Consider the following 27,178-nt stretch of genomic DNA (forward strand, 5'->3'; position numbering starts at 1 on the left):
GAAATCTGTGACGTATTTTTACTGCCGTAAGCAAGTTTACAGCAACGAAATTTCCGAGATCGCCGCTTATTGTTATAATAACCGTGAGAAATTAAATTTATCGTATTTCCCATGCTGTATGTACTTCTAGATATTAAAAATTGTGACTTCAACTGTTTTTCTCCTGCCTAGCCTATATACATATATATACACCTATATATACCTGCGCATTAAACTGTTATAGGTCGAAACTTTCAAATGTTTTAATAAATTTCGTAAATTTGGCCCTGATCTAGTGCTCATCCATGGAGTTATTGGACGATTCTCGTAACGAAATAACAGTCAGGATTATTGGTATCATTAGTCTCTTACTATTTGAATAGGATACTATGTGTTATTTTAGGCAAAATATATATCTCACGAAATACAATTCGTTATAGGCTTGATTTTGGTTTCTTACGTATTTCATAGCACTGATCGATCGCTAAAATGTTTAGGCCGTTTATAGCACTGGTGTTCCTTGCTCTATGTTTGTTACAAGTGGTTCGTTCAAACTCACTGCTGAGTTGCCAGGTTGTAACAGAAGGATTGGAAAGTGAAACACAAAACCAATGCAACTGTACATTTGTTCGAAGCTTGATTCAACAAGCCATTAATAATGCAAGTAAGTAAACTATCTCTAGACGGCGCCGGTATAGTTTGTGTCTTTTTAAGTTGTTGCCTAAACGTTTCCTATCCAACAAAACAATAGAAGTAGGGTAATGAGAGTAAAATAAAAAAGCGCGGATTTTGTAACCCCAATTTATAAGAGGTTGGGGTAAGATGGGGACATTGTTGTTAATTGTTGAAAACAAGATTATAGGTAATATGAAATATTATGTGCTAATGGTAGGAATACAACCCCACAGTAATAAACCTATTGCCGACTGTTTTGCAGAGAAATGCAGTGGTGTGGTTTACGGGGGAAGATGTATTCGTTTCATTTACACAAGTGGCTACGGCATGTCGAGGCCTGATGCTAGGAACATGTGTGTTTACCATGGTGGAACATTGGTTGATATTGTGAACCAAGAAATGTACAACTTAATCTACAACTACGCTAAGGAGGCGTGGGATGCTTACATTGATCGGAACCCAAACTATGTGGAAATGTGGTTGGCTTCTACATACCAGGTGCCATTTCTCTCACGACAATTTGTTTTGGTAACATTATATTACGTATAATTGAATGAATGTATCCGTCAAATGGCGGGCAACGACAGTGGTTATAACACGGGTGTTTTGTTTCAAACGCCTCGCCCCCTATTCCCACGGATCTATTTTCTGCCCTAGAAATCGCGTGCTCCCAGGAAATCTAATTAAAAATAACAATCATTGAATATAAAACAATAAGACAACTTGTATTTTTAGAGTGGTACAGTTCGATCCTCAGTGACTGGTGAAGTTATTTACGCGAGATGGCATCCTACCTTCCCACAAACAGATAACCGGCATGCCATGGGACTCGTAGTTGCTACCAAAGCATCCCGTGGAAGCTTGCATGGAATGTTCAATTACTTTCCAAGCCATCCATACCTTGTACCTTTGTGCTCGTTCCCGATTTAAATAAAAATAAATGGACCAAATACTTACACCTCGTGCCAGTTTTCGAAGTAACACGTGCGTAACTTTGTTGGTGACAGTTTCTGACTGACAAGCTTCAAACTTTTTATCTCTGGTGTCCTGCCTAATACATGACAGTATCAATCGGAACAATGTATCCTACAGTATATACCTTTGATTTAGGTTTACTAATGGTTCTGATACGCCTGTTTAACGTCAACGGATTTATTACGAAAATTTCGGAATAGAAGTTCGATTTCATTTGCATGCTAGGGTTTTTAAGGAGGGGGGGGGGGGGGTGCTGGAGCTCATATGGCAGCAAAACATAGATGTACAGCAAGAAGCAAAAAACTAAAGATTGAAAAGATGGTATGATGCGAATATATGATGATCACTTGTACAGCGTGATTATTCTACGCACATGCACGACATAACATAGCATTGTACCTTTCCTGTGTTGGGCAAATAACATTCTTTTCGGAGGACTTTCAAAAAGTCTAACATTCCAAGAAAACATTCTCCATCATACAAGAAACCGCAAACCTTCTGACGAAAGGCATGAAAAGAAATCCATCGTAAAGCAGCAACAACATATAAGCAGGACAACCATAGCAGGGATCAAAATAAAGTTCAGCATGGTAAAGTCGGAACTTATGAAGTCTGTATATGAAGTTACAAAAATATCTTCTCGTTAAAACGACACAGTTTCCACCCAGGTTGTTGCAACAGTGACTCGGTAAAAAAGTAAAATCAAGCGTGGTCCATTTAAGTGTAGATCAAGTTTGGTCTGATATGTTGTAGAAAGTTGGCAAGACAGAATGTTTGTTGGCGGTATGGGGCAAAAAAGTGACGTGTATATGAATTCGAATGTGAATCATATATATATATGAAATAAGACAGCAATTTACAAACAAAGCACAGATAATAGCACAGGGTACAACATCGGCAGTGGTGTAGTTGGTACTTATGATCAGAAGAGAAGCTTTGTGGAAAAATCAACCAAAAAAATTGTCCATTCATGTTGGAACAGCATCAGAAATCACCAGCATTAAGCAATAGGCTTGGAATAAAGGGACATAATAGTGCAAAGAATGTAGAACCAGCGGTTCAAGGTTTGGCCTCGTTTGATTCAATAAAACAAGAGCTAAAAGCAAGCACAGCATGTAAATTAGCACAGAGTATATGAAACAACGACTAAAAGCAATTGGAATACTTAAGATGAGACAACAAACTTTGTTGGAATGAATGTAAAAGTGTGTAGGTGTAAATGTGTGGCAGGAGTGACAGTGTGTGTCTTGTGTAGTGTGGGGTAAAATATAAAAATGTAAAACCTGTATGTCGTGGTAGGGTGGGGTAGTGTGGGAACAGAAAGAAAGAAATTGTGAAAGTTAGAAGGGAGGTAGTATGGAGGAATTGATGTTGAAGATCTAACTTTGATCCCAGATCCCTGGATGTTGGAAGAAAAGACATCAAACATCAAGTAATTATCATTAAAAAGGAAAAATCTTTTAGAATTAGATTTTTTTCAGATTAAAAAAAATCTTCTGGTTTAAAAGACAGTCTTCTGAAATCTAAAATCTTTTGGGATAAAAAGAAGTTTCAACATCGGAAAAGAAATAAAAAAAAGAGAAAAAATTGTTGGAGGAGAAAATCTTCCAGGATAGTTTAGATCACCATCTGATGAAGACCGGATGTTTAAGAAGTTGCATCGCGGTTGGTCGATCACGAGGGTTGGCTTGTAAACATCTACGACATAAATCCTTCATGGCTGGTGAGAGGTGGTCGGGTATCGGGGGTACGGTGGGTGATGAAGCAATCTGTCGGGGGGAATTAAAAGTATATTTATAATTGTATAATATAAATGTATAATGTATAAGGAAAATATATAACTATTATGTGAGTGATAGAAATGAACAACAGGGATATTTTTGCCACAAATACAAACTTGCTCATTCAAAGCTGATAATTTCTAAGACCTAACTTAACCAATTGTCCCGCTACCATGCAACAGAGTCTCATGCTCCCTGTCAAGCTACCCAATAAACCCCACCCACCTTAAATATAAGTGCGAGATGGTTTGAATGCATGTCAGCTTCCCATGGTGGTTTACCCGATGCCATCTCAGTGATGACGCAACCACACCCCCACACATCGCAACTACGTCCGTATTGTTCACCTCGTAACACCTGTGATTGTGGTTGTGTGAATAATAGTCTAGTATCACTGTACCAGAGTAGTGATAGTTTCATATAACAAGAAAAAATTATATTTATTGTTAACATTTTTACACGCAGTCGTTATTGATGTAAACTTTTTCAGAGGCAGAAACTTTTAAAAAGCAAGTTAGGACCTGCCCATATACAATAGAATGTGCATATACAATGTTGGGGTAATGAGTCAACTCTGGCCTAAACCTCTGGTTCCGTAACAAGTACCTCACCCACATAGAGTATACACCACTCTCTTACCTCAGGTGCCATGAAAGCAATTGTACCAAGTAGTTGACCCTGGAATTCCCCGGCACCCGTACCCTTTGAGGCAAGACGAGCAGCCGCACCAAAGTCGCTCACCCGAACCTTTGACCCGTTGAATCAATTAGGAGGTTAGCACCTGGTTGGGTTTGTGTAAAGTTTAATTTGTGGGAAAATAAAGGTGTTTAGGCTGAGGTAATTTTAACATCAGAAATAAAATCAGTTTCACTAAAGGTTTTTTTGGCAAAGAAAAATGACAATTTCTAAACTCGTATGTGTCCTACAAGATACTGAATGAAATATGAAATATATGATGGTGTTTCACCATATGACAGACTAAAATTCCATACCTTTGATGTCCCTATGTATAAGAAACTGCTCATGTATATAAGATAGTCCACGTAGGAGTTGTAACGTGTAGTTCATGATAACTGCTTCATTGAAGGCCCCATAATGTGACAGAAGTGTGGATACTGAACCACCTGTGCGATAAAATATATAAAAATTCAATTATACATCAAAAATATAGGAAAAAATACATATAGTAATAATTTTGAAAAATTATGACTTATGCACGATAGCAAAGATCAGAATAGGAAAAGCGTATAAGCAACAAAACGACAGTAGTTAAAAAGACGGTACGGGTGAAAAAATACTCATAAATTTCAGTATCGAACACGGTATCTTTCTGTTATGATGCGAATGCATAACTACTCAGCCACAGCGCCAAAAAAACAAATCAAAAGAAAAACGGAAATATATAATAAATAATAAATATGCTTGTACTAATCGAATTAGTAGCAGATCGACAGTCAATAAATCACTTAGCAGCAAAACAACAACCGATAAATGGGCTACGGGTAAAAACTAGTTTCAAATAAAATCAGCAACACTGGTTACCTGCACACCATTCAATAAAGATATTGTACAGAGGGCCTTCCTTGGTAATCCCATGTAACCTTACAATATTGGGATGCGATAATCTTCTCATTAAGGAGATTTCCTCGGTTATTACGGCAAGGACTTGTCTTTCTTCAACAGCAGAACATCTTACATGGTTTACCTGGAAGTAAAGGGGTTATTTTAGGGGTGCAAAAGGTGATATGTCACCCAACTTTTTAAACAGGGGTAGCAGCGGATGTTTTACCATCCAGGTTTCAAGGCTAAACAGATTTTACCCGTTCTATACATTATACGCATTTACCAGATTAATCAATTAGATTCCCTATGTTTGACAACCATGAGTGTAACTGTATTTTAACGATATTACCTCAGATTTAGTTACAAAGTCGTGTAATTATTATTAATTAGTAGAAACTATTGCCAAACACAATATACCTGCTTCACAGCCATCAAGGTACCAGTGAACATATCCCTGGCTTGGTAACAAGCTGAGAACGCACCAAGTCCTATCTGTGCTCCTTTACACCATTGATTGTTCTCCTTGTATTCTTTCTGTATGTCTGTGCTCTGTAACATTGTAAATGGTTTTTAATATCTATCGGAATATAATTTGTTAGACTTGATTTTCATCAGTTATATATAACCCTACCTATAGTAAGTCCAAATATATGAAACCACATTAACGAACCCAACACCACTTTACCTCATCTTGCACTCGAACAATATCTGGTTCTTCCTCTGTATAACTAAGGTGTGGAACCATGGGTAGTGCATCTTGTATGTAACTAACTGCGAGTGTGTGCGCGAATAGTTTGTCCTCTTCCTCCTCTATCTGCATCTGGCACGAACATTGCATGGCAAGGTCAGCTTCGTAGCTTTCGAGGGCGTCGCCCTCAGTTGGCGGGTGATTGGTGGAGGAGGTGGGCGTGTTCAATTGGTCAGCAGGGGTGGTGGTTGGGGTTGCAACACCTGGGACGAATGTATGGATGCTTTATGTCAAACGTTATCACAAGGGTTCAACACCTCGTTTCTGCTTACGAGTTACCATGTATGAAACTAATATATATAAAGTTATAAACAGAAAAATATAAACAACCTTATAACCCAAAACAGTACAATATACCAACCTATCTCTGACTTGAAAGTAACCGGTGTTTTCTCCGCTTGTGAATGATCAGACTCAGCAAGTAGATCTTCCACACTTGAACTCAATTGAGACTTTTGTTTCTAAAACATACAATATGGTTAACACATACCATGTCTATTTAATTTTTAGAATACAATCGTTAAAACATGTTACTGTGAAAACTTTAGAAAAAGTGACCGGATAAAAGCGTGGTGGCTAAACCCATACACATCATGTTTAGTTGCTACAAATAAATGCTTACCTTATGCTTGCTATGTGTTTTCCTCGGTTGCAAACGTGTTGGTCGCGTGGGAAGTTTTCTCACAGGATTTCTTCTGTTAAATATACTTTTGTTTAACTATAGAAGCAATGGTGTTTCATGGGGTAAATACCTTTTCACATATCAATATAAAATTTTGAGCTATATTAGTATTTAAGAAATTGTTACAGTATACAAGTAATTCAGATTTGCATTCGTACATCTCAAGTTCTAACTTACCTCCTTATACTTGTGTATGAATCACTAGTTGACCAAGTTATATCGGATGCTGTTGATGTTTCATCTATTCCTTCCTCTTCATCATGTATTGAGTGAACCTCCAGTGTAGAGTGGAGGAGAGCAGCAGCGGGAGCAGAAGGGCATCTGTTTACGAGTGAAGCGGAGGTGCTAGGGATGTCTTCTTCCATGGAGCGTGTCGCCATCGGGCTGTCGGGATCATTGATGTAGTGATCCGAGTCCTCCGGATGCGGGGTTCGATGCCTACGAGATTGCTGGTGGTAGTGTAACAGAGCTCTTGGCTTGCGACTACTGCCTGCTGTAGGTCTGCGGAGTTGTTTGGGTCGCACAGGTCTCTTGATGGATGGCCCACTTGAATCTTCACCTGATGCCATGTCATCTTTTTTACGTTGGGTATTCTTTCCATAAATTTCCTCAGGGGAAGTTTCGCTCTCAGGAGATGTGAGGTGTTGGATGTTGGAGGATTTAGATGACATGATACCGATGCTGCCTTTATATGAAGAGTCAGTGCCCACACCGCTATCTGTGGTTGCTCCAAAGCCATCTGATACACCAGAGCTTGCTGAGAGCATTCGGTTGGGTGGTGTAGGTACAAGGGGTATGCTGCTGTTCTTAAGTATCCCCCTTGTTGGTATCCTGCTTGAATTACTTTGGTTTGCTCCCAGAAACGGTGACAATTGAGCTACATCACTTTGGCTTACATCCTCATCCAAAGTCTTGGAGAGCAAAGTTGATTTCTTGGCAAATGCTGAAGCAGAGTTGGCACCATATCTTAAACTCTCCCTATACCTTTCCACAGTACCACGCCTCTCTATAGCTGCTTTCAATGCTAAAGGTCGACTGTGAGCCAAAGGTTCCTCATTCTGTTTAGTTTTAGGAGCAGGTTTCACTGAATCTTCCTTCAATACATCAGTTGGTGCTGAACTTGGAGATTTATCATTAGAATATTTACGAAACCCTCCAATAGGAGCAGAGTCAAGTTTTTTAGATTTTTCACCCCTGTTAGCGACAGCTAATCTGTTCTGTTTGCGATTAATATTATCAGCAAGCTCCCTGACGCTTAACCTTCTCTCAGAAGCTCTTCTAAAGTCCTCGCAGCAGGATGTAGATGACGTAGAAGACTCCCTACTGCTGCTACGATCCCGGGATGCGTTGGGAGCAAAAGATGACCCAAAGTCACTTGTGTGTCTCGTAGAACCAAACTTGGACGATGTCGCCCCAGCCTCCCTAAAAGCGGAGGACTCTGATTTCAATCGAAGCAAAGAAGGACGAACAGGTTGGTCTACAGGGGTTGGATTATCCAATGAAGACAGTGGGGTAACTGGTTCAGATTTACTGCATGGCTTGCCTTGTAATGCAACACTTTGAGCATCTTTTTCACCCTCTAAATCGGCCACTGCGAATCCAGATTCATGGAATTGATAGTCAAGCGTCATGTCGCAGTTTATAGCTGTATGTACTGTTGTGTCGCTTGATATTAATTGTTCAGTTGTGTTCTCACTGGTAGGGGCAGGGGAGGAGAGGTGAAAGTCAGTTGGTTGTTGTTCGTTTGTTCCAGGGCTTATGCATCTTATAGGGCGAAACAAGGAAACCTGGTGTATAGTCAAAAATATAAATCTATAGAACACGCAAACTGTAATAATTTAAAACATTATATTCTATATTATGATAAGGTATTTTGGCAAAGCATGGGGGAAGAAAGATTTGTTTCATATTTCTCTCACTTAAGGACTATAGTGCATTTTGTTATGTGGCCAATATATACACAACTTTTGCTTTTAACTTATTGTTAGGTCTCTGGTATTGAACCCGCCTATTTTTATTCCCCAACTATAAAATACTTGCGCTAAAATATAGAAAACTTTTAAATGAACACCAACCTCAATGGCAGCTTCAAGGTTTGCTGTGTTGACTGAAGAAGGGGGCGGGGTAGGGGGGTGTGTCACTGTGCAGGGCTAGGGGGGTGATGGTGGGTGCCCTGGGTGATTGCGTTGGGGTGACAGGGGGGTATCCAAGAGGTCCCGGCCGCATCAGGGTTCGAAAAATCAGGGTAAACTGGTCGGAAAGAGTTGCTTTCATAGCTATGGCTGTGTGGGTTGTTTATCTGGCTGTGTTGGTCCGTAGACCACTGGTTAATGGATGGGTAGCCTCGTATGGGTTGTGGGTCAAGTCGGGGTTGGAATGGGGGTTGAAAGGGTGGGGGTTGGGGTGAATGGATGTCAAGTACGTCACCATCCCAGTAACTATCATCACTGTGGGAGTGAGGAAGCTCATTTCTGTGGATGGAGTTGTAATGGATAAGAATATTGCAAATGACTTGTATAAAATATAAGGATTTGCCGAGCTTCAAGTCTAAGCTCAAATGCTTTTTCTATCCTATTCTAATAGAATAGACCCCATATGCTTTTTACTGAGCATAACTCAGCTTGCTAAAAAAATCTTTAGCCAAGTTTGTTATGATTTTAATTAGCAGCGTTTTTCGACTAAACAGGAACTCATTCTCGTACTCAAACACTTTTCTCCATGGGAGGTTATAGCAAACAGCTGGGTGCTTGGAGAATTCGAGCGTTTACGACTTTGGCACAACCCTAATAAAAATATGAGCCTGCTTGTTCACCTGTCTTCATTAAACCTGTGGTTAGAACGATCTGACGCAGCTTTATAAGCGTGGATTTTCCTTCGTAGCCTATGTGTGGTTTCTGTCGGCATTTCATCCAACATTTTCTCAAGGTGGTTGGCAACCTCTGTACCATTAACTCCCAAGCAGTATGCCTGTATGGTGAATATATGACTAAGTAAAATATAAAATTGGAATCTGTGTTATTATAGTGAGTAAGCTGAATTCTCCATTGTATTAGGGTACAAATATTTAAATCATTTTTATATATCATGTTTATTATCGGTAAAAATAAAAATAAAAATTTTAAATCATAGCTTTTATACTCATAACTAAAAATGAAAGCCTGAAATGAAAGCAGGTGAATGTTTTTTTTTAAATTTTATTAGTGAAAAGTTCTTATGTAATAACCCCACCTGTAAAAACACCCTCCTGGCCATCTTACACACTCTAGGTTGGGATGTGTTGTTCATACACGACACAGCAAACCTGGCAACACACAGTAAAGCTTGGGCTTCGGTTGAATCCATGCCTTCCTCCCTGTGTGGATGGGTGGGGAATGGAGGTTAACAAATATAAAAAAATAATACCAAAACAGTTTTGAGTTGAAAGTTATCAAAATTAAAACATTTTTTATGCAACATGCCAACATCTAGTAGATATTTTACCATTTTTAAGAATCATCAAGTTGGGTAAGATGGTTCTAGTTTTTAAACCAAAACACTTGAAATGCAATGTTGGTATTAAACTCATCTAAAATTAACCACACAAATCCCAACAACTACAAACCTGATAGACAATTCTGACTTAAACTCCCTACACAGCTCTCCCAATGCATTCAACCTTCCCAGCATCCATTGCCACGATGAAGTGTCGGGACTTCCTCCAAAGTCAAGGAAGGATAGGAGGAACCCAACACTACCAACACCCAGGGATTCTGTATTGAATATATCTATTACATCTAACATCTATATAAACATATATAGTCATATAAATATAACACCCAGGAACCTGATACAGTGTTTTAAATACAATAAATTTAGTACGTTTAAATAAAAATGCATTTGATTCAACATGATACTTTTATATACAAAGGCACACAATAAAAACCAAATAAATTCATATGTGTATATATGTGTTTCTACACAAACCAATTAAATGCAGTATATATATATAAAACCACAGCATATAAATATATAAATGAAATGCATATATATAAAACTAAATGAAATAACACAATACAAAGCAATTAAAATAAATCTCTCACCCCCCGAAACCATCTCCTTCCCAACAGCAAGCTCACCAGATTGTCCGCGACAAAGTTCCATAACCGTGCTCACTGATAACTGGACATTGCGCCTGTGACATAAAATTGTTAGGTTTATATTTGAATAGGAGACTGATGATGCCATATATGGCAAAAAATATAACTTTAATGTAATTGTTACACGGCACAGTTTCAATATTACAGTAAATATTTATGTAATAAGCTGCTATAGCTGTAAGTGTAAAATTTTGTCACCTATTTGAGTCTGCACATTTAAACAGGATAGTTTCAATCACAGGCGCAAGTAGCCGTTGGAATGCAGTCACATCATTGTTGGTTCGACATTGTGTATACGCCATCATTGCCCTTAAGGTGCGCTGTGTGTATGAAGGCATGAGTTAGTGTTACATGTTAAATTGAATCAACAAACTGTGCATATTTTCAAAAATATTCTATATGGGTGGGGTTATTTACCCAAGCACACCAGATGACCTGATATATTAAGATTAATACACAATGCATAAATATTCATATTTACCAGTGGATAAAGGGAGTAACCCATTGGGTAATGGGTCAACTCTGACCTTATGTTCAAGTCCCATTGCTTTAGCACCTCACTCATATAGAATACATAAGTATGGATAGTTACCAGTGCAGTAATGTAGACTCTATACTCCGGATCTGAACACACCATAGCAAGTATTGCACAACAAGATGCAAGATAAGCATTAGACGATAAACTTGATGAGGTTCCCCCCACAGCTCCACGCATTGAACTGGAATCGAGATAAAACCAGTATTTACAGGTTCTTAAAAAGTTACACAAATCTTCTATACCATAATAGCCTTTTTATTAGTTTTTTTTACAAAATTTGATATGTTATGGTTGGTTGCATAGTATGGTTTGATGGAAAAATTTAAACAGCACCAAATACCTGTCAGAATCATCAGAGGTTCTGTCATCATTGGTATCCGACATTTGGCTGTTCGTAAGCAGAGCACCCGTTATATCGTGAGATAAACGACGTAATGCATTCTCCCTAACATTAGGGTGGGTGGAGAATAAACAGGACACCATTTCCCAACCAAACGCCTGGAACAATAACAGCATAAAGTTAAGTTATAATCGATTAGCTTGTTCGGTAATTATCAGTGGTTAGTCGCCTCTGGACCAGGGAATAGGGTTCAATGCTGCTACCATTGTGGGCAGGTGTGTGCTTAGGCAAGACAAATATTGGCAATTGCTCCAACCCAGTGGTCACTAATGGGACGTCCAAAACACATTAAAACCAATCACCCACAAAGTTACGTAAGTAGTAACTCATAAGCAAACATGAGATGAATGAAACAGAACACCGGTGCTACAGCGGCACACAAAAATAAAAAAATCGCTGCGAATAATAACAACACACACTCCGGGTAATGCCTAAGAGCCCATGTTATAAATCATATGCATTAACTACCTGGGTCCATGTATCAGCAAGATCTGTATATTCATGAGGTATTTCCACCATCAGTGGTCGTATACCAGTTCCTCCTGGTGTGTCTGCTGGCTTCCATACAATACGACACAACGGGCATTTTAAAGATCCACCATTTCTCCTACACTCCTCTGCCCCTGTGTGGAAGTATGCAAATATTATATATTTAGATGCAAAATGGTAAAACAATTCTTGCTAAATTTTAAAATTTTGCACCATAGTGATGGTAAGGAAGTAATTTAGCCTCACATGCAAACAATTTAGTTTATAAAATCATGATGAGATAAGAAACAAATATTTAATGAACTAAATTGATTTCACACAGTGTATATATGGATAGTATGTACTTACATTATTGACACACTATATATAGATATGTGTGTATGTAGATACATTCTTTAGTTGGATATATACTTACATATATTGACACAGTGAGTATGTAGTTTGTTCCTACACCCCACCTCACACACAGTAACAGATTCACCATCCACCATCTGTAGAAGACATATCGGACAATTCTCTTCCTCACCTTTTGATGAACTGAAACAAAAACACAACTGTATAAATGAATGTAATTTATTTATCCTTGCATGGTGGGGCAGCGACAGTCGTTGTAACACAGGTGTTTTGTTCCATACACCTCGTGCCCGCTTATGAGTTACCACATAATTTTGGGAAGATGTTTTGGTATTCTTTTATGATATTGCTCCTTTTAAATAAAAATGGTTATTATTTATATAATTTGTTTAATATTGTACAAATGGTAAAATATTGCACAAACACTAACCATTGATCATCGCTATTACTTGAAGTATCTGCATGTTTATCCGTTCCACTAGCAAGATGTGAAACTAATCGTTGAACACGAGATTTCTTCTTGGGGGAGATTCGAGAGTTACAACGCTCGTGGTAGCTCTTAAACAATGTCTCAACCTGGATGGTTAGAATATGCTATTATGTATGACTGAGGTCCTACAGTGAGGCATGTATTAGGATATAGAATTTAGGCAAGAAAAGGCCAATTAATCTCTTCCCAAAAAGAATAAAAATATCAAAAAAGATAAGACTAAAAAAAATTTGAACAAAACATCTGTTTCTGAATGAGAGTGGTTGCTTTGATTTATTTTAGAAAAGTTCATCAAAGGATAAATTTAATTAAAAGCCTGTTGGGAAAACTAAAAGAATTAAACACAGCTGTTATCTGAATAACTCATACACCAGACCAGGTGCAATCAAAAAACAGATTTTCCAATAACTTGCGTGGGTTGTAACCTTACAAGGTTTATAAAGACAAAGTGCCAACAATACCAATGTAAATAAGATTTCACTTTAATGATGGAATTGTAAAGTTTTATAGTAGGATTGTCAAATGTTACTACCTCGTAATTTTTCAAAGTTTTTCTCCACAGTAACGTACTGGTTGGTTCAAGTTGAAAAACCCTCAACATAACAAAAAGAACGTGGATGCAGAACAAACCACGACCGCAGTTGCATGACTGTAATATACAATGAATGACTAGGATTTCTACTTATTATAAATGTGGTTATATCTAAATAAGAGACTGACTGCACCATATGGGCAAATATACAACCTTTATTACTCAATTTTTTTTCTGTTCTGATTTAGGTAGCACCAGTTTCTATTATAAATGTGATATATTATAAGTGCTTGGACAAGACACAGTTGCCTGACTGTTAAGACACAGGAAATGTTATGAATGTATTATAATATGTATGTTGTTGCTGTCAGGTGTATTAAAAGTGGGATATATTATAAGAGCAGAGTTCAGAAGACATTTAACAGAGCAGAAAACCCTGATGATGCATCGCCAAGTGGAGACGAAACGTTGTTCCTTCACAAAACAAATAAATAAACTATATATATATATATATATATATCAAAATAGATGAAATTATTATAAACAGAACAAACTATTTTACCTGGGGACCAATAATGACCAGGTATTTATGTTCAGGGGAATCCCCTCCGATACGGAAAGAGTTCGGACCATTTTGTTGCAGAAGGTAGAGACGAGCTTTGAGTACTCGATTCACCTGGAATGAAGTATTGCTTATAAAGATGTGAGGTGCTGGTGTTAAATGAAACTGCTAATATGCAATGCAGAAAATGTACACTGCTTGTTTGTGATATACAAACGATAAATCTTGCTTGTAAAGATGTATGTAGTATAATGACCAGAAGGAGTGAATGACAATCATATGCTTTTTTGAGAACATGGCACTTTTGTTTATTAAATGTAAAAGTTTTTTACACATCCATACATAAAAAGCCTGGGTGTTGGGGAAATGGGACAACTCTGGCTTATATTGCTGGTTCCCAAAAGAAGGACATTACCCATATAGAATATAATACCCAACCTTTATTATTGATTTCCAATAAATTTATTTTACAAACGAACACAACATTTTACTTTTACCTTTTTAGCTGTGGCCTCAGGACTATAAGGAGATACCCCATCAGTGTTGGGGGATGGGGGCCTTCGATTGGGTGAGGGGTTACGACCCTTAGGTGAGGGGTTACGACCCTTAGGTGAGGGGTTACGACCCTTAATAAGCCCCCTGCTTGTGGGACTTGGGACGCGCTTCGAAAATGGGCTGGTTCTTCCAACCTGGATAAAAAAATTTAAGTTAATTTAATTAAAAACAATTCTGTTAACTAATTATTTTATAATATTAGAACTACCCACATACTTTTTATAGTATAAGCTGAAAACTGTATAAATATATTTTATAGTGCAGTATTAACTATATATACATGTTTTATATAAATATATATACATTTATATAAATTTGGGCTGATTAAGCATAAATAACGAATTCAGCAGTAATTACCACGTGATACTGTGTGTAAAACTTTATATTATGTGTGTTGTTGATCAATATACGATATTATAAAAAATTTCTTAAGTAGCTAAAAATAGCAAGCGAAGCATATTCGATAATTGCTGTTTACGCTTGGTGTGGATAGCCACAGGTGTTATTATTGGAGTAATATGGCTGACTAACTGGTGATTTGACATGGGTAAGTGACTTGGAAATATGGTGAAGTGATGAAATAGAATTACTGGCAGATTTCAATGCAATTATATAAAGACATTTTAAACAAAAAATCCCGTTTTCCAAAATTAAGTTTCGTTCAAATTACAACAAATGTTTATGTACTTGAAGTAATTTATGTTTTATTAAAAATAAAAGTTAATTCAAGAGGAAAATGGACAGTGGTGTAATTATAATGTAATTTGGTGGAAAAGTAGGTAATCGTGCCTGAAAATTAAATTAACACACAGTATAAAGTTCATAGTCATTACATTGTAGTGGACTTTATAAACAACGTAACAACAAAACAATATATATATATATACAATACAGACCACACATTTAAACTATGCCATCAAATTTTCACTAATTAACAAACCAAGACGTTGGGGTTAAAATGAAAAAGTATAATTAGTTTATTAAAATATAATCCACAGAAACAGACGCAGAGTTTGCCATTAAATATTTCCTAATTTGGTTTGCCAAACTAAATATATATTTAATACAACTTCAGAAGTTTTGTTTAGCTCTTCCAATATAGTAACAAGATCAGATTGGTTTAAACAACTAAGAGAAGAAAGTTACAAGTTAGCAGCATGACAGTCAGCATTGATAAGAACTACTTGAGTAAAAGTGTCTACTATTGTGTTCTATCATCAACACAGAGGCTTATGTGTTGTGCTATTAACAGATTAAAACGAGCTACCCTGTGTGTCGGTAAGTAACATATATATCTGCCCTGTATAAGGCCGGGTAAGAATGAATCCGTTTACTATGAATAATTAAACAAGTAATACATTGCGCAATAGCACAATGTTACATGCAAGGTAGAGCGAGATTAAAACATTCCTTCTCTAGAGATTGATGGTGCTAATGTGTTATAAGGAACCATACACACGCAACTATGTTATATAAACCAAAGTAGACTCTCTGTTAAATAAAATGCAAAAGGGATTTCCTTGAGTTTACGGTCGTAAATCAAGTTTACGCGTACACACACATAGTGTAGAAAGCCGCAAACGAATCCTATATATAGACGATGGCGGCATCACACTACACTAGGTAAATGGTAAACCGAAACCGCTCAGCTCTATTTTAACAGCGGCGTTAAGTTTTGACGTGTTAGTTCAAATGGAGTATAAGGCCGTCCATGATATACGAGAACTTCAAGATAAGAATTGCGCACACATGTTTACGCTCGATTGAATATGTCGCCTTTAGTGCAACGAAGCAAGCAATAGCTTTATTAATACAGCGTGCTTCGTCAGCTCAGTGGTCGTTCCACAAGAAGTGACGCGCTGAAGTGTTTACCACAAATTTCGTGCCTTCATATACGCGCGGTAAATAGTTGAAAGGCGATCGGTATTTATATAGATTGACATCTGTATGCGAGGAGACTATCCCGTTCCACCACATTTGAACTTAGCAACAAACACAGAGAAGCGTGCGTTATTATGCGTATATAAATACACGACACAATACATTATATATTTGATTACGATAGCAAAGATCATGTTATAAAATAACGAAAAGAAGGAAATTGAGAGCAAAACGAAGGTCGTTAAAACACGCTATGGATAAAGGTATGGGAAAATCCTTAGTAAAAAAGCGTGGCTATGGAACACAACATATGGTAAACTTACATTGTGTTGTTAAAATAATTGCAATTAAAAGAAAAATGTAAGCAAAGACAAGACTCGTACAACGGGGGAGTCAGTTTTAAACAAACTAAACCTACATTATTATCCGGCATAACAAGACATAGCATAGCTCGATAACGCAGGAAAGGGTTCAAGTTTCAAGATCAATTTCACCACATACGTATTCACATAACGTTGGCGACGACATCGCCTCAGTGGGGTGCGGAGAAAAAGGGAGTTGAACATCAAAGACACCGCTTCTACTTCAAAGCGAAGAAATCCATTTTATGTCTTTTCGCAATTTTCGCTATGCGCCCACAAGACAAAACTAAACCCAACATATGTCGCGACCTACTTATACATAAACGAACGAGTTAGGTCTTATTGACTATTGACCCTTCAATTTGTGCACTACATTACTGGCCCTTGGAGGTATATCGGCGTTTTTGATCATGTTTTTATAACTTGACAAGGCAATGTTTACAATGCCCAACGGTGTAAAATACAATGGTAGATACGACCCCATAGCGAGAGATATATTAGAACGACAGTTGAATAATCAAATGCGTCTGTAAAAGTAAACACCACAGACAAAACATAACACAACTTTTATCAACTCGAATAAGATAGAAAATATCATATAAATAAACAACAAAGAGAAGGGAATCAACAGCATAACGACACTCGTTAAAACACGATATTTTTAAAATGCGAAGACACATGTAAACATTCTAACCTGATAAAGTCTTGTCGAATAGCAGACGAAACGTGGGAAATACACTAATGTTTTATACCAGATGAGCCACTACAGATTAATTTAAATGTTAACATCATAATCTATGCAAACGCTCGTTACATCAGTAGTTCACTTCACACACAGGGTGCATTGTTCCGTATGTTTTCAACTTGGTGTGATATTTATCTCATAGTGAGTCATAGGGTCGGAAATGCTCTTTACTTGACTATGTATGATTTGTAACGTGTTTTAACAACTGTTGTTTCGCTGTAGATTGGCTTCTCTCCATTCATTAAACAACATGATCTTCGCTACCGTTTTCGAAAATAAAATAAAAAATATTGTTATCCATTGTTATGTATAGTAGGATGGGGGAAGATAGGACACCTTTAACACGTGATATCCAAATGTCCTGAACAGCTTTAAAACATTTTGCAACGGCCTATAGGAGACCTGGAAATACGGTTTTATAATTCTTTAAATGTTCTTTGTTTACTATCAAATGCGACGAGAAAACAGAATGAAAAGGTGTCCCATCTTCCCCCACCCCACTATATGTTACGTGGCGGTGTGGGGGCGAGTGTTGTGCAAAGCGAGGAGCGACAGCAGCCGAGCGAGAAGGTGGCATTTAAACCAACGCCCGGGCAAAGGGTTGAATTCCACTCACTGTGGCTTAGTGGCGACAGGTTTCCTGCCATGCGACTTGAAAACAAAGGAAATGCCTCGCGCTGTGTAATGGGACGTTCGTTAAACCTTTATCTATGAATAATAAAGCAATGGACGCAAACCACTTTTCGGAATTAATGTCAATTTCCACAGGGCCCCTGCGCCAAGGGTTGTGGTTTATAATGATGATATTAAAACCTCTGCGGACGGATATCGATACAAAGATGTCCACCAGTATAATAAGGACGTGCCGATGGGGAAACGGCGGAGATAAAATTGATTTTTTTTTAGAAATCACATTGCGTTTAATGCTAATACCTCTCTGCACGATCAGAGTCGCATAGTTTAAGTTTATGCAACACGGCCAACAAAGGCATGGAGCAAAGATGGTTGTCAAAATTGTTCAGCTAACTCGGTGGTTTTGTTGTCGGGCCAATGGAACAGGAACCTTAATATTTTACTCCACACAGCAAGGCGTCTCATTAGGTGTTTGCAAAACACAGTGTAACCACCAGTGCTACTATCTTTAAAGCTCAAACCACTAAGTTTATTTTCACTTGCACCATAACACAGCCACAATGGCGACACACATGCCAATTACCTCAAGTTCATGTTTCGAAAGATCGCAAGACAACAGGATAATTAACACTCTGTAATCTCTTATCAATTGATTAGCATGTATGGCTATGGTGGAATTAACCTTTTACCTTAATAATAATTGTGTCATGTTGTTCTTTTTATTGTAAAAAAATTCGGATATAAAGTAAAAGTGATTCCCCTATAGCATATCATACTATTGGGTTGTTTATTCTTGTTATCTTTATCTTGTTATCTTAAAAATAAGAAAATACTTAAGTAATAACACAGATTTTTCTGTTTCCTTGACACCTCATGCCTGCTTACAAGTTACCAAATGTGAACTAACTTTGTGAATATTTGGTCTTCAGGACAAAATTAATTTTTTATAATATATGGCTGACATTTTAGCCGGTAAATAAACCACATTGCTTGCATTTGTCAGTAAGAACTCATTCCCTAGGGGACAGTGAAACAAGATACACAATCTTAAAACTGAAAGATCACTGTTGGCAATCATAATGACTGTGTAACTGGATTCTGCTGACATGAGGGCTTACCATGGGGCTAGGGCCCATGGGAGACATCTAGTGCTACAAAAATTAATCCAATTATACTTAAATAGGACCCAGATAAGTGCTGAGGGTAGGGAAGGTAACTGTATAGTTATGTGGATAAACACAAGCAATTGTTGTTTTCATGATCAAGGGTTACGAAACACACAACACCCAAAAATCAAGTCCAACGCATAGTGTTTTCAGAAGATATATACTTCACTTAAAATTGCATCATCAGTCTCGTACTCGAATAGATTCTATGACTGATACACATACCAACTATCACAAAAAACGAAAAAAAGTAGATCTAAAATCCTGGCTAGATTAATTTTGTCTAACATGTGTAGTATCAACTCGTCTTTGCTAAAATTACATCACCACTTTATAATGCATACATATATTAACATTAGAGTATTATAATAATTAAATAACATTAAAGTATTATAAATTAATAGCAGCAACCATAAGTAAGTTAAAGTTGTACTTACAGGTATAGGAGAACTTCTACGTCTTGGTGTCCGAGGGGAGCCGGGTCTACTAGAACCCTGGAATATATTTAGAGATTAAAATAATGAGAATGGGAAAAAAATATATATAAACTGTATTTAACTTAGAAGAAACGGTTGCACCACACAGCACATGTATATGCAGAATAAATAATGCAAAATTATACAGGCCTATGGTGACCCATTACTTAAAAATGCATTAAATCGTAAAATTCTTAATAAGAAAAAAAATAAGAAAACAGAAACCTTATGCAAACTGTGTGGCACAGAGGAATCTGTTTCTTTTTTAATCCCAATTGCAGCCACTCCACTTTCAATCTCCCCGTTATTGTTGATTGGGAATCTCTTGGCAATCTATGATGATATGTCGAGATAGATATTTAACATTATGTGAATAATAACTTTGCAGAACCAAAGTTGAACCTCTATATTTTTATTCAATACAATAAGACAGTCTTGTCTATACAGCACAACCAAAGTATATTGCACATTAAATAACGAAGTTCCATATGTTTCACAACTTTGAGTGTAACTTCATTTAGATAAAGTCATCCCAGATTTGTTTAAAAACATCTAACCACATTAATTAACCTAGAAAAAAGCTTTATAGAAGGCTTACCACTGGTCCTTTCTGTCGTATCTTGTTCAATATGTTTTCGTTGACAACATTAGAACCATTATTGGTTGCCACAGTTGTTGAGTGGTATGGCATGTTACTGTTGTTATTTGTGGATTGAGAATCTGAGTTTAAAATAAAATATATATACTTTTTACTAATTCAAGTACACTGGTATAAGGTTTTTATTTGTGAATACTGAACAGATAGTAAGACGTACCATACTATTTTGATTCATTTTCTTTATTAAGAATATGGTAATCTGAACACAAATGCTGGTTTTTAATAAATCTTCCTACTTTTTATTTTAAAAAGAGTACCAAAATTATATTATGCTTAGCTTGGTAACAACAGAATAAAGAGATTCTATTTTTAAAAGAATAAGTAGATATATGCTATAGAAGTTACAAGTTTCCCTAGTTTGTTTAATATGATTAATTTACACTTACCAGTATAATTGCCGGCGTTATTTTGATTTTCCTTCTTAGAAGTTCGCGTTTGTGCACCAGATGCATTGTGGCGATAATGCTGACGTAACTTCTCCCTTATATTTGCACTGTTCGTTGCTGCTGGGTTGGTAAGCACATTTGCAGTGGGTGGGGGATGGTGGGTTAATACTGGCTTGCTGGGCATTTTAGTAGCGGGGTCTGCTTTATCCCTTGCAGATTTAGAAGCTGCAGCTTTAGCTGTAGCTTCATTAGGCTGTGGGTCAGCATTTGGACGATCCATTTGCCGAGTAAGGACATTGTCCAACACTTTCCTAGCAGAGGAGGACATCTGCATTTGCATTGCTCTTGAAATTGCTCGACCCTGCCGTACAGGAACACCTTTCTTACGGTCTAACGACGCTGTAGCTTTAGAGGGGGAAGATGGTACAGATGACGTCTTATCCACTTCATTGGCTGGGACTTCTGAAGTGTTATGTGGTTTAGTTGAAGCAGTAGCTTTCCCGGCAGTTGTGTTCTGGAATCTAGAGAATCCATATGACCCATCCTTATACTGGGTAGGGCTTAGAACTTTACTTGATTCCATTGCACGAGATTTGCTCTTCAAACTGGATGTGTTGAACTGCAGAAGGAAGTATTAGTGTGTAAGAAAAGTCATTAATAGTAGGCTTAAGCATATGCAGTAACGTAAACTTGGTAAACTTCTAGGCGTTGTAACTATTGTCATTTTTTGTCCTAAAAATATTTTGTTGGCAAACCTGGTGTGGCGTAAGCCTACCATGCAATTTTCTGCAATGCTTATTGGTAAACATTACAAAACCAGTAAGTTAGATATTTCATTTTAAAAAGTTTGGAGCAAATAGAAACAAGATATATATATATATATATATATATATATATATTATAGCATTAACTAAGTTGGAACCACTTACTGCAGATGTATTTCCTGCCGTCTTTTCAACCTCAGGGGACGTCAATGGGGAAACATTATCCGCTTTCTGCCGATCCAATGTCGCAGCTCTTTGTGGGTTCGGTAAAGTCCGCCGACCGATTCTTCTGTTGAACTGTCGCTTCATGTTTTCCAGTCGGCTGTTATGCGCCTTACGTGCTTGTTCTTCAGCTTCTGCGGACAACACGCCACTCTGCATGGTGGTGTGACTCATACTGCTAGATCTTTAGTGATTTAAACAACTTGTAAAGAACCACTGTCACATAAATCCCATTGTTTTTCAGGTTGATTCCAGACTGCAATTTTATCTTGTCCAAATACTCATTTGGTTTTGACTTAACAACTTAAGCAGTTATCATTGGCGTGGATAATTATGAGGTCAGTACAGAAGAAAAATCAAACATTCCATTATTAAAACATATGCGTTCAATCAGACCAACTGCAAGACCTTAAATAAAAAAAAAAGTATATATATATAATAAATACGAGGTCAAGTTAACTGTTTAATAATTATAAAATATCCAAGACCTAACAAAAAATCGAAATTAAATTTTAACATAGCTTTAGCTTATTAAAGACATACAGAGATATTCCTAACATACCTTTATTATAACAATATACGATGACATGCATCCCTGCCCGAAAGCTGAATTTCTTAACTAGCTTTAACGGTATAGTGGCATAACACTAGACTGATTCACGGCACTTCTGTATGAATAATCGGCAATTGTAATGAATAAGAAAAACCCTTTTACCTTTTAGCGGGGAGGGCGCTATTTTCGCTGTATATTTCTGTGTGGTGGTTTTATGTTATATTTGTATTCTATGGCCGCACTGGTTCTTTTAGAAATTGTACTTACGTACAAACTTATTTTAAAAAAGACTCCTTACAAATTGTATAGTGTTGTTTGGTGTCACAGTGGTTGGAGCGCTTGCCTCTAGGACCAAAAGATTGTATTTAAGGCTCGACACTGCTACTGTTGTGGGTGTAGCCTAAATGCATCTGTGGGCAAGACATCACATAACGGCAATTGCTCCAACCCCTTGGGTTGTTTCTGACACGAGGTGTATCAAACAGAACACTCATGTTATATAGGTACCACCCTACTATAACGTTTATTCATTCATGTAATCATAGATTGAAATTACCTTTATTACGAAGGTTTCATTATACTGTCTACATGAGAAATTTAACTCTCATATGCTCGTAATAGTATTAGCTGCACATGTAAACCTACGAGACCTGGCATTACAGAATAACCCTAATCGATCATACTTTCCCCGAAACATGAAATGAATAATCACTAAACATTACATCCTGCGGATTACTGCTAAATACACCGATGAGAAAATACAACAACGTATGAATGACATTGCGTAAATAATAAACGACGTTTTGAAATTACGTCAGAAAATACTTGGAAACTGTTACATAACTCTATAATTATAGTTGAGACATACAGGTTGTATGAAACTTACTTCACCCTGCAAAGTATATTACGGTTATGCTTTGCAGTTTAAACATACGGCTTGTTTAAATGGTGTACATTCGGCTGTGTTCTTATAAATAGCGCATGTTTAGTTGCAGGACCATTTCAGTTTTATAATCATGCGTATTAAATTGATAATAACAATCTTTTTTTGCTTCTTAAATGGATCTTTCGTTGTCCAAGAAGTTTTTGGCCAAGGTGGGTTGTTTGTATAAAACTTTCGTTTTAACTGTTCAGCAGTAAAACGACAGTAATTAACAGGGATAAAAACCATTTTCAGTGAAAAGTGTGGCTGCTATAAAAGTCTAATAATAAATATATAGTGAAGTTAAAGTAGTGTAGGGTACGTAAGATGGACCATGCTTTCATTCTCTTTCTCGTTCCATTTGCTATATAAACAAATGATATTTACAGAATCGTACAGTGAGATGGGGAAAGATGAGACTCCTTAAGCACATTATGTTCAAATAACCCAATCGTTTTTTAAACAATTAACAATGGTCTATGAAAAGCTCGAGGAAACAGTTTTATAATTCTTGGGTGTTTTTGTAGTATCAAATGCGATCAGAAAGTAGAATAAAAAGGTGTCCTATCTCCCCCACCCTACTATACAACTACAGTCAACGACCGATCTTACCATATTTTCCATTTTAGTTGAAGAATTTGAATGCGATTGTCAACGAAACGAGCAATATTGTACCAGAAGTGGGAAGCGGGTTCGTGGGATATACAATATATATGAACGGTGCAATGGTGTTAATGATTGTGGTGACTGGACCGACGAAAACAACTGTCATTATGCTTGTAAAGCTAGGAATCAAATAACGTGCGATTGTCAGCTGCATGGGAACTGTAACCGGGACAACTTAATATTTTCCTGGCCGTGCTATATGAAACACTGGAGATGCGATCAGGTATAAATGTTTGCATTATCTGCCTTATTTATTACAAAATAATGAAAACATTTAAAAAAAATCACCCACAAAGTTACATACGTGGTAACTTGTAAGCGGATTCGAGGTGTATGAAACAGAACACCCCTGTTATAACGACCGCCTTTGCTCCGCCTTGCGAGGGTAAGTAGGTTTTATTTATTCAACGCGAGCATAAATAAATTTACGTTTATTTATATTCATTCATTTAGGTTATTGATTGTCCTGATGAGAGTGACGAAATGAATTGCAATTACACTTGTGGGGGTGATCAGCATGAATGCGACTGTCATAAGAACGGTGGAATTTGTTCAGCGGTTGAGGATGACAAAGTACAATGTTACGAAGATAAAGATGTCTGTGACGAGGACCGAGATTGTGCAGATTATTCCGATGAAAGAAACTGCACCTGTGATAGTGAAAGTAAAAAGTGTGGCTGTATATTGAAGCCTGGTAACTGTACATCAAACCTGGGATGTGTGGATATAGACGACATATTGGATGGAAGTAATGACTGCGAAGACGGCTCGGATGAACCTTGTGAAATAGAAATAGTAAACTCAAGAAGATTGGTTCCTTATTACTCCTATGACGAACACGAGGTTGATACAACCATTCTTTTTCTTTGCAACGAATCGAGTCAACGGTATTATATGGAACTAAAGGGCGGGGGTCGTAGGAAATGTAAGCAAATAGATTTATATTCGTCGGAAACTTTCACTCGTACTGAAACCAAATGGATATGTCTAAGTGATTACTATATTAAAAACGGCCTCGTACAATGTAAAGATAAAGGTTGGGTTACAGGGCCTAACTTATGCAATGGGTTTCCTGATTGTGCTGACGGTTCGGACGAATTATACGACGTTCCAGGGTTTAAATGCAGAGCATTGAACGCCTATCAACAGCATAAACAGTCGTGTGTTCTCGCGCAGAGTAATCTACAAGATAATAACTCTTACTGTGAGGATAAATCGGATATTTGTTACGTCGATGGAAAGTTTAAATGTTTCAAGTGTTTGGATGGAAAATTGTTGTTATCTCCTATGCAGGTTTGTGATGGTGTTGTGGACTGTTATGATGCATCTGATGAATGCTTATGCGAAAACCAAACAATATGCAATGAGGTTTTGGGAGATTCTGCGGATAAATGTCCGATTGGACAGCTACTGTGCAGTGGCCAGTGTCTGAGTAGCGAGCAAGTTATTTGCAATAAGTCGGCCAATTGCAGTGAAGTCTCTAATATGAAACACTGCAGCAAAACCAAGTTAGAAGACACAGTTCAAGGGAATGGTACTGGTTATGTATTTTGTCCGACTGACAGACTGAGTATGATCTACACAAACGCAACCATGTGTAATGGGATTCCTGAGTGCTACAACAGGGGCGATGAATGTAACGCCGGTTGTCCAAATCAGACGCATTTCTGCGACGTCAATCTAATTTGCCACCAAGACCAAGCGTCGGCCATCTGGGAAAGTGAGGGCCGACTTTTTCACCACAAAAGGGAATACTGCGATGGTATTCCGTTGTACCATCCTCTATGTAAAGACGGATTCGACGAAACAAATTGCGAGCATCGGTATTATTGCCACAACACATCTCGTACCTTACACAGCATTGGGGATCATCTTCTGTGTGACGGCGTACCTGATTGTACGGACGGTTCTGACGAGTTAGAGTCGGAATGTTCAGATAGAAGGTTTTACTGCAAGAGCAAGCAACCGCTTTCAGTTTCCAGAGATCGAGTGGAAAACGGGATAAAAGACTGCAGTGATGGTAGTGATGAATGTCCACCTGTAAGCACAAAGGATGTCGTGTTTTCGTCCCCGTTTGAAATGATAGGAAGCACTTTCTTTAGAGTCATTTTCTGGGTAATGGGCTTCGTAGCACTTGTTGGGAACGTTATAGTATTTATATCTTCGGTTTTAGAACTAAAGACAGGCGTACGGATGGAGCCGATTAAGATTTCGTTCCATGCGTTTCTATTGAACCTGGCCGTCTCGGATTCTTTAATGGGAATTTATCTCCTTGCAATATCTGGAATAGGTGTTCAGTTTTCGGGTAGCTACTGTCACCATGATGCTCAATGGAGAAGCAGTAGCCGTTGCTCGTTCTTAGGAACACTTGTAGTTATTTCGACACAAGTTTCAGCTCTTATTATGGCGGCATTGGCAACTTTTCGACTGATCTCTGTTTATTTTCCGATCAAAATGAAATACGTGAAAAAAAGCAGTTATATTGGATCGGCTATTAGCGCGTGGGTTATTGGCGTTTTACTAGGTTGCATCCCTTCAATGAGCCAGTCGGGATACTTCGTTAATACCTTGTGGTTCCCGAATTATTTCTTCGCAAAACAGGAGGTCCCTAAAAGCAAAGTATATTGGTTGGCCAAAAGGGCATTTCAATTAATGGGCAACACTACAACACCTAAAGACTGGATTCAGGTCAAAGAAACTATCAAGCACGCATTCATGGAGCTTGAAATAAAGGGGGAGTTCGGGTACTTTGGGGCGACCAGCGTTTGTATGCCAAAGTTATTTGTAAACGTTGGCGATGATGCCTGGGAATATTCAGCTTTCCTAATCACTTTTAACTTCATTTTATTTATCTACATTGCCCTTGCCTACATTTGCCTGTTTCGTAAAAGTAGAAAATCTTTAAACAAACGAAACAAAATGTCAAAAAAGTTGCTCGAAACAGTTTTTACGATGATTTTGTCTAATTTTTGTTGTTGGATACCAATCTGTCTTTTGGGTTTCATAAGTTTATCGGGTGTACATCTTGATAAAATTGTTTATGTTGTAAGTGCCGGATTATTACTTCCTATTAACAGTGTCTTAAACCCTTTAATTTATTCTAAAGTTGCACTAACTACCATTCAGAAAATGTGGAAAAATTAACAAAATACTGGAATCTTTTGCAGGAGATACTCGTTATTTTTTTCATTGTACTTTAAGACATGAATATTTGCAACGTATATTTGTATTTGTTCAACCAAAATCCGATCCAATTTTTCTGTCTTTAAAGTTGTACTAATGTTG

At 37.5% G+C, this 27,178-nt stretch overlaps 3 protein-coding genes across 3 annotated transcripts; 2 read left to right on the top strand and 1 right to left on the bottom strand.

The window, feature by feature from the left end:
- Window positions 1-312: 312 nt before the first annotated feature.
- LOC100178327 lies at window positions 313-1,608 on the top strand. Its single transcript, XM_002122770.4, has 3 exons — window positions 313-643; window positions 917-1,152; window positions 1,390-1,608. Exons 1-3 carry the CDS (start codon window positions 469-471, stop codon window positions 1,582-1,584), a joined length of 606 nt encoding a protein of 201 aa, XP_002122806.1. The 5' UTR covers window positions 313-468; the 3' UTR covers window positions 1,585-1,608.
- Window positions 1,609-1,790: 182 nt separating this feature from the next.
- On the bottom strand, window positions 1,791-22,163 carry LOC100186217 (mitogen-activated protein kinase kinase kinase 1-like). The gene is given in 30 exon segments (XM_018813180.2): window positions 1,791-3,398; window positions 3,636-3,767; window positions 4,050-4,156; window positions 4,159-4,191; window positions 4,403-4,534; window positions 4,953-5,115; window positions 5,391-5,522; window positions 5,659-5,924; window positions 6,083-6,182; window positions 6,344-6,416; window positions 6,581-8,215; window positions 8,545-8,874; window positions 9,216-9,370; window positions 9,632-9,755; window positions 10,005-10,152; window positions 10,483-10,574; window positions 10,738-10,859; window positions 11,132-11,258; window positions 11,418-11,575; window positions 11,946-12,100; window positions 12,382-12,503; window positions 12,751-12,896; window positions 13,343-13,459; window positions 13,905-14,018; window positions 14,402-14,593; window positions 19,684-19,740; window positions 19,948-20,055; window positions 20,321-20,442; window positions 20,767-21,385; window positions 21,696-22,163. Coding segments are annotated over 30 exon segments (6,159 nt in total). The 5' UTR covers window positions 21,927-22,163; the 3' UTR covers window positions 1,791-3,251.
- A 2,189-nt stretch (window positions 22,164-24,352) lies between these two features.
- Window positions 24,353-27,178, top strand: LOC113474538 (prolow-density lipoprotein receptor-related protein 1-like). The gene has a single exon (XM_026835965.1). The coding sequence runs from the start codon at window positions 24,377-24,379 to the stop codon at window positions 27,035-27,037; it is 2,661 nt and encodes an 886-aa protein (XP_026691766.1). The 5' UTR covers window positions 24,353-24,376; the 3' UTR covers window positions 27,038-27,178.

The sequence above is a fragment of the Ciona intestinalis genome, chromosome 9 (assembly GCF_000224145.3).
Source record: "Ciona intestinalis chromosome 9, KH, whole genome shotgun sequence".
NCBI lineage: Eukaryota > Metazoa > Chordata > Ascidiacea > Phlebobranchia > Cionidae > Ciona > Ciona intestinalis.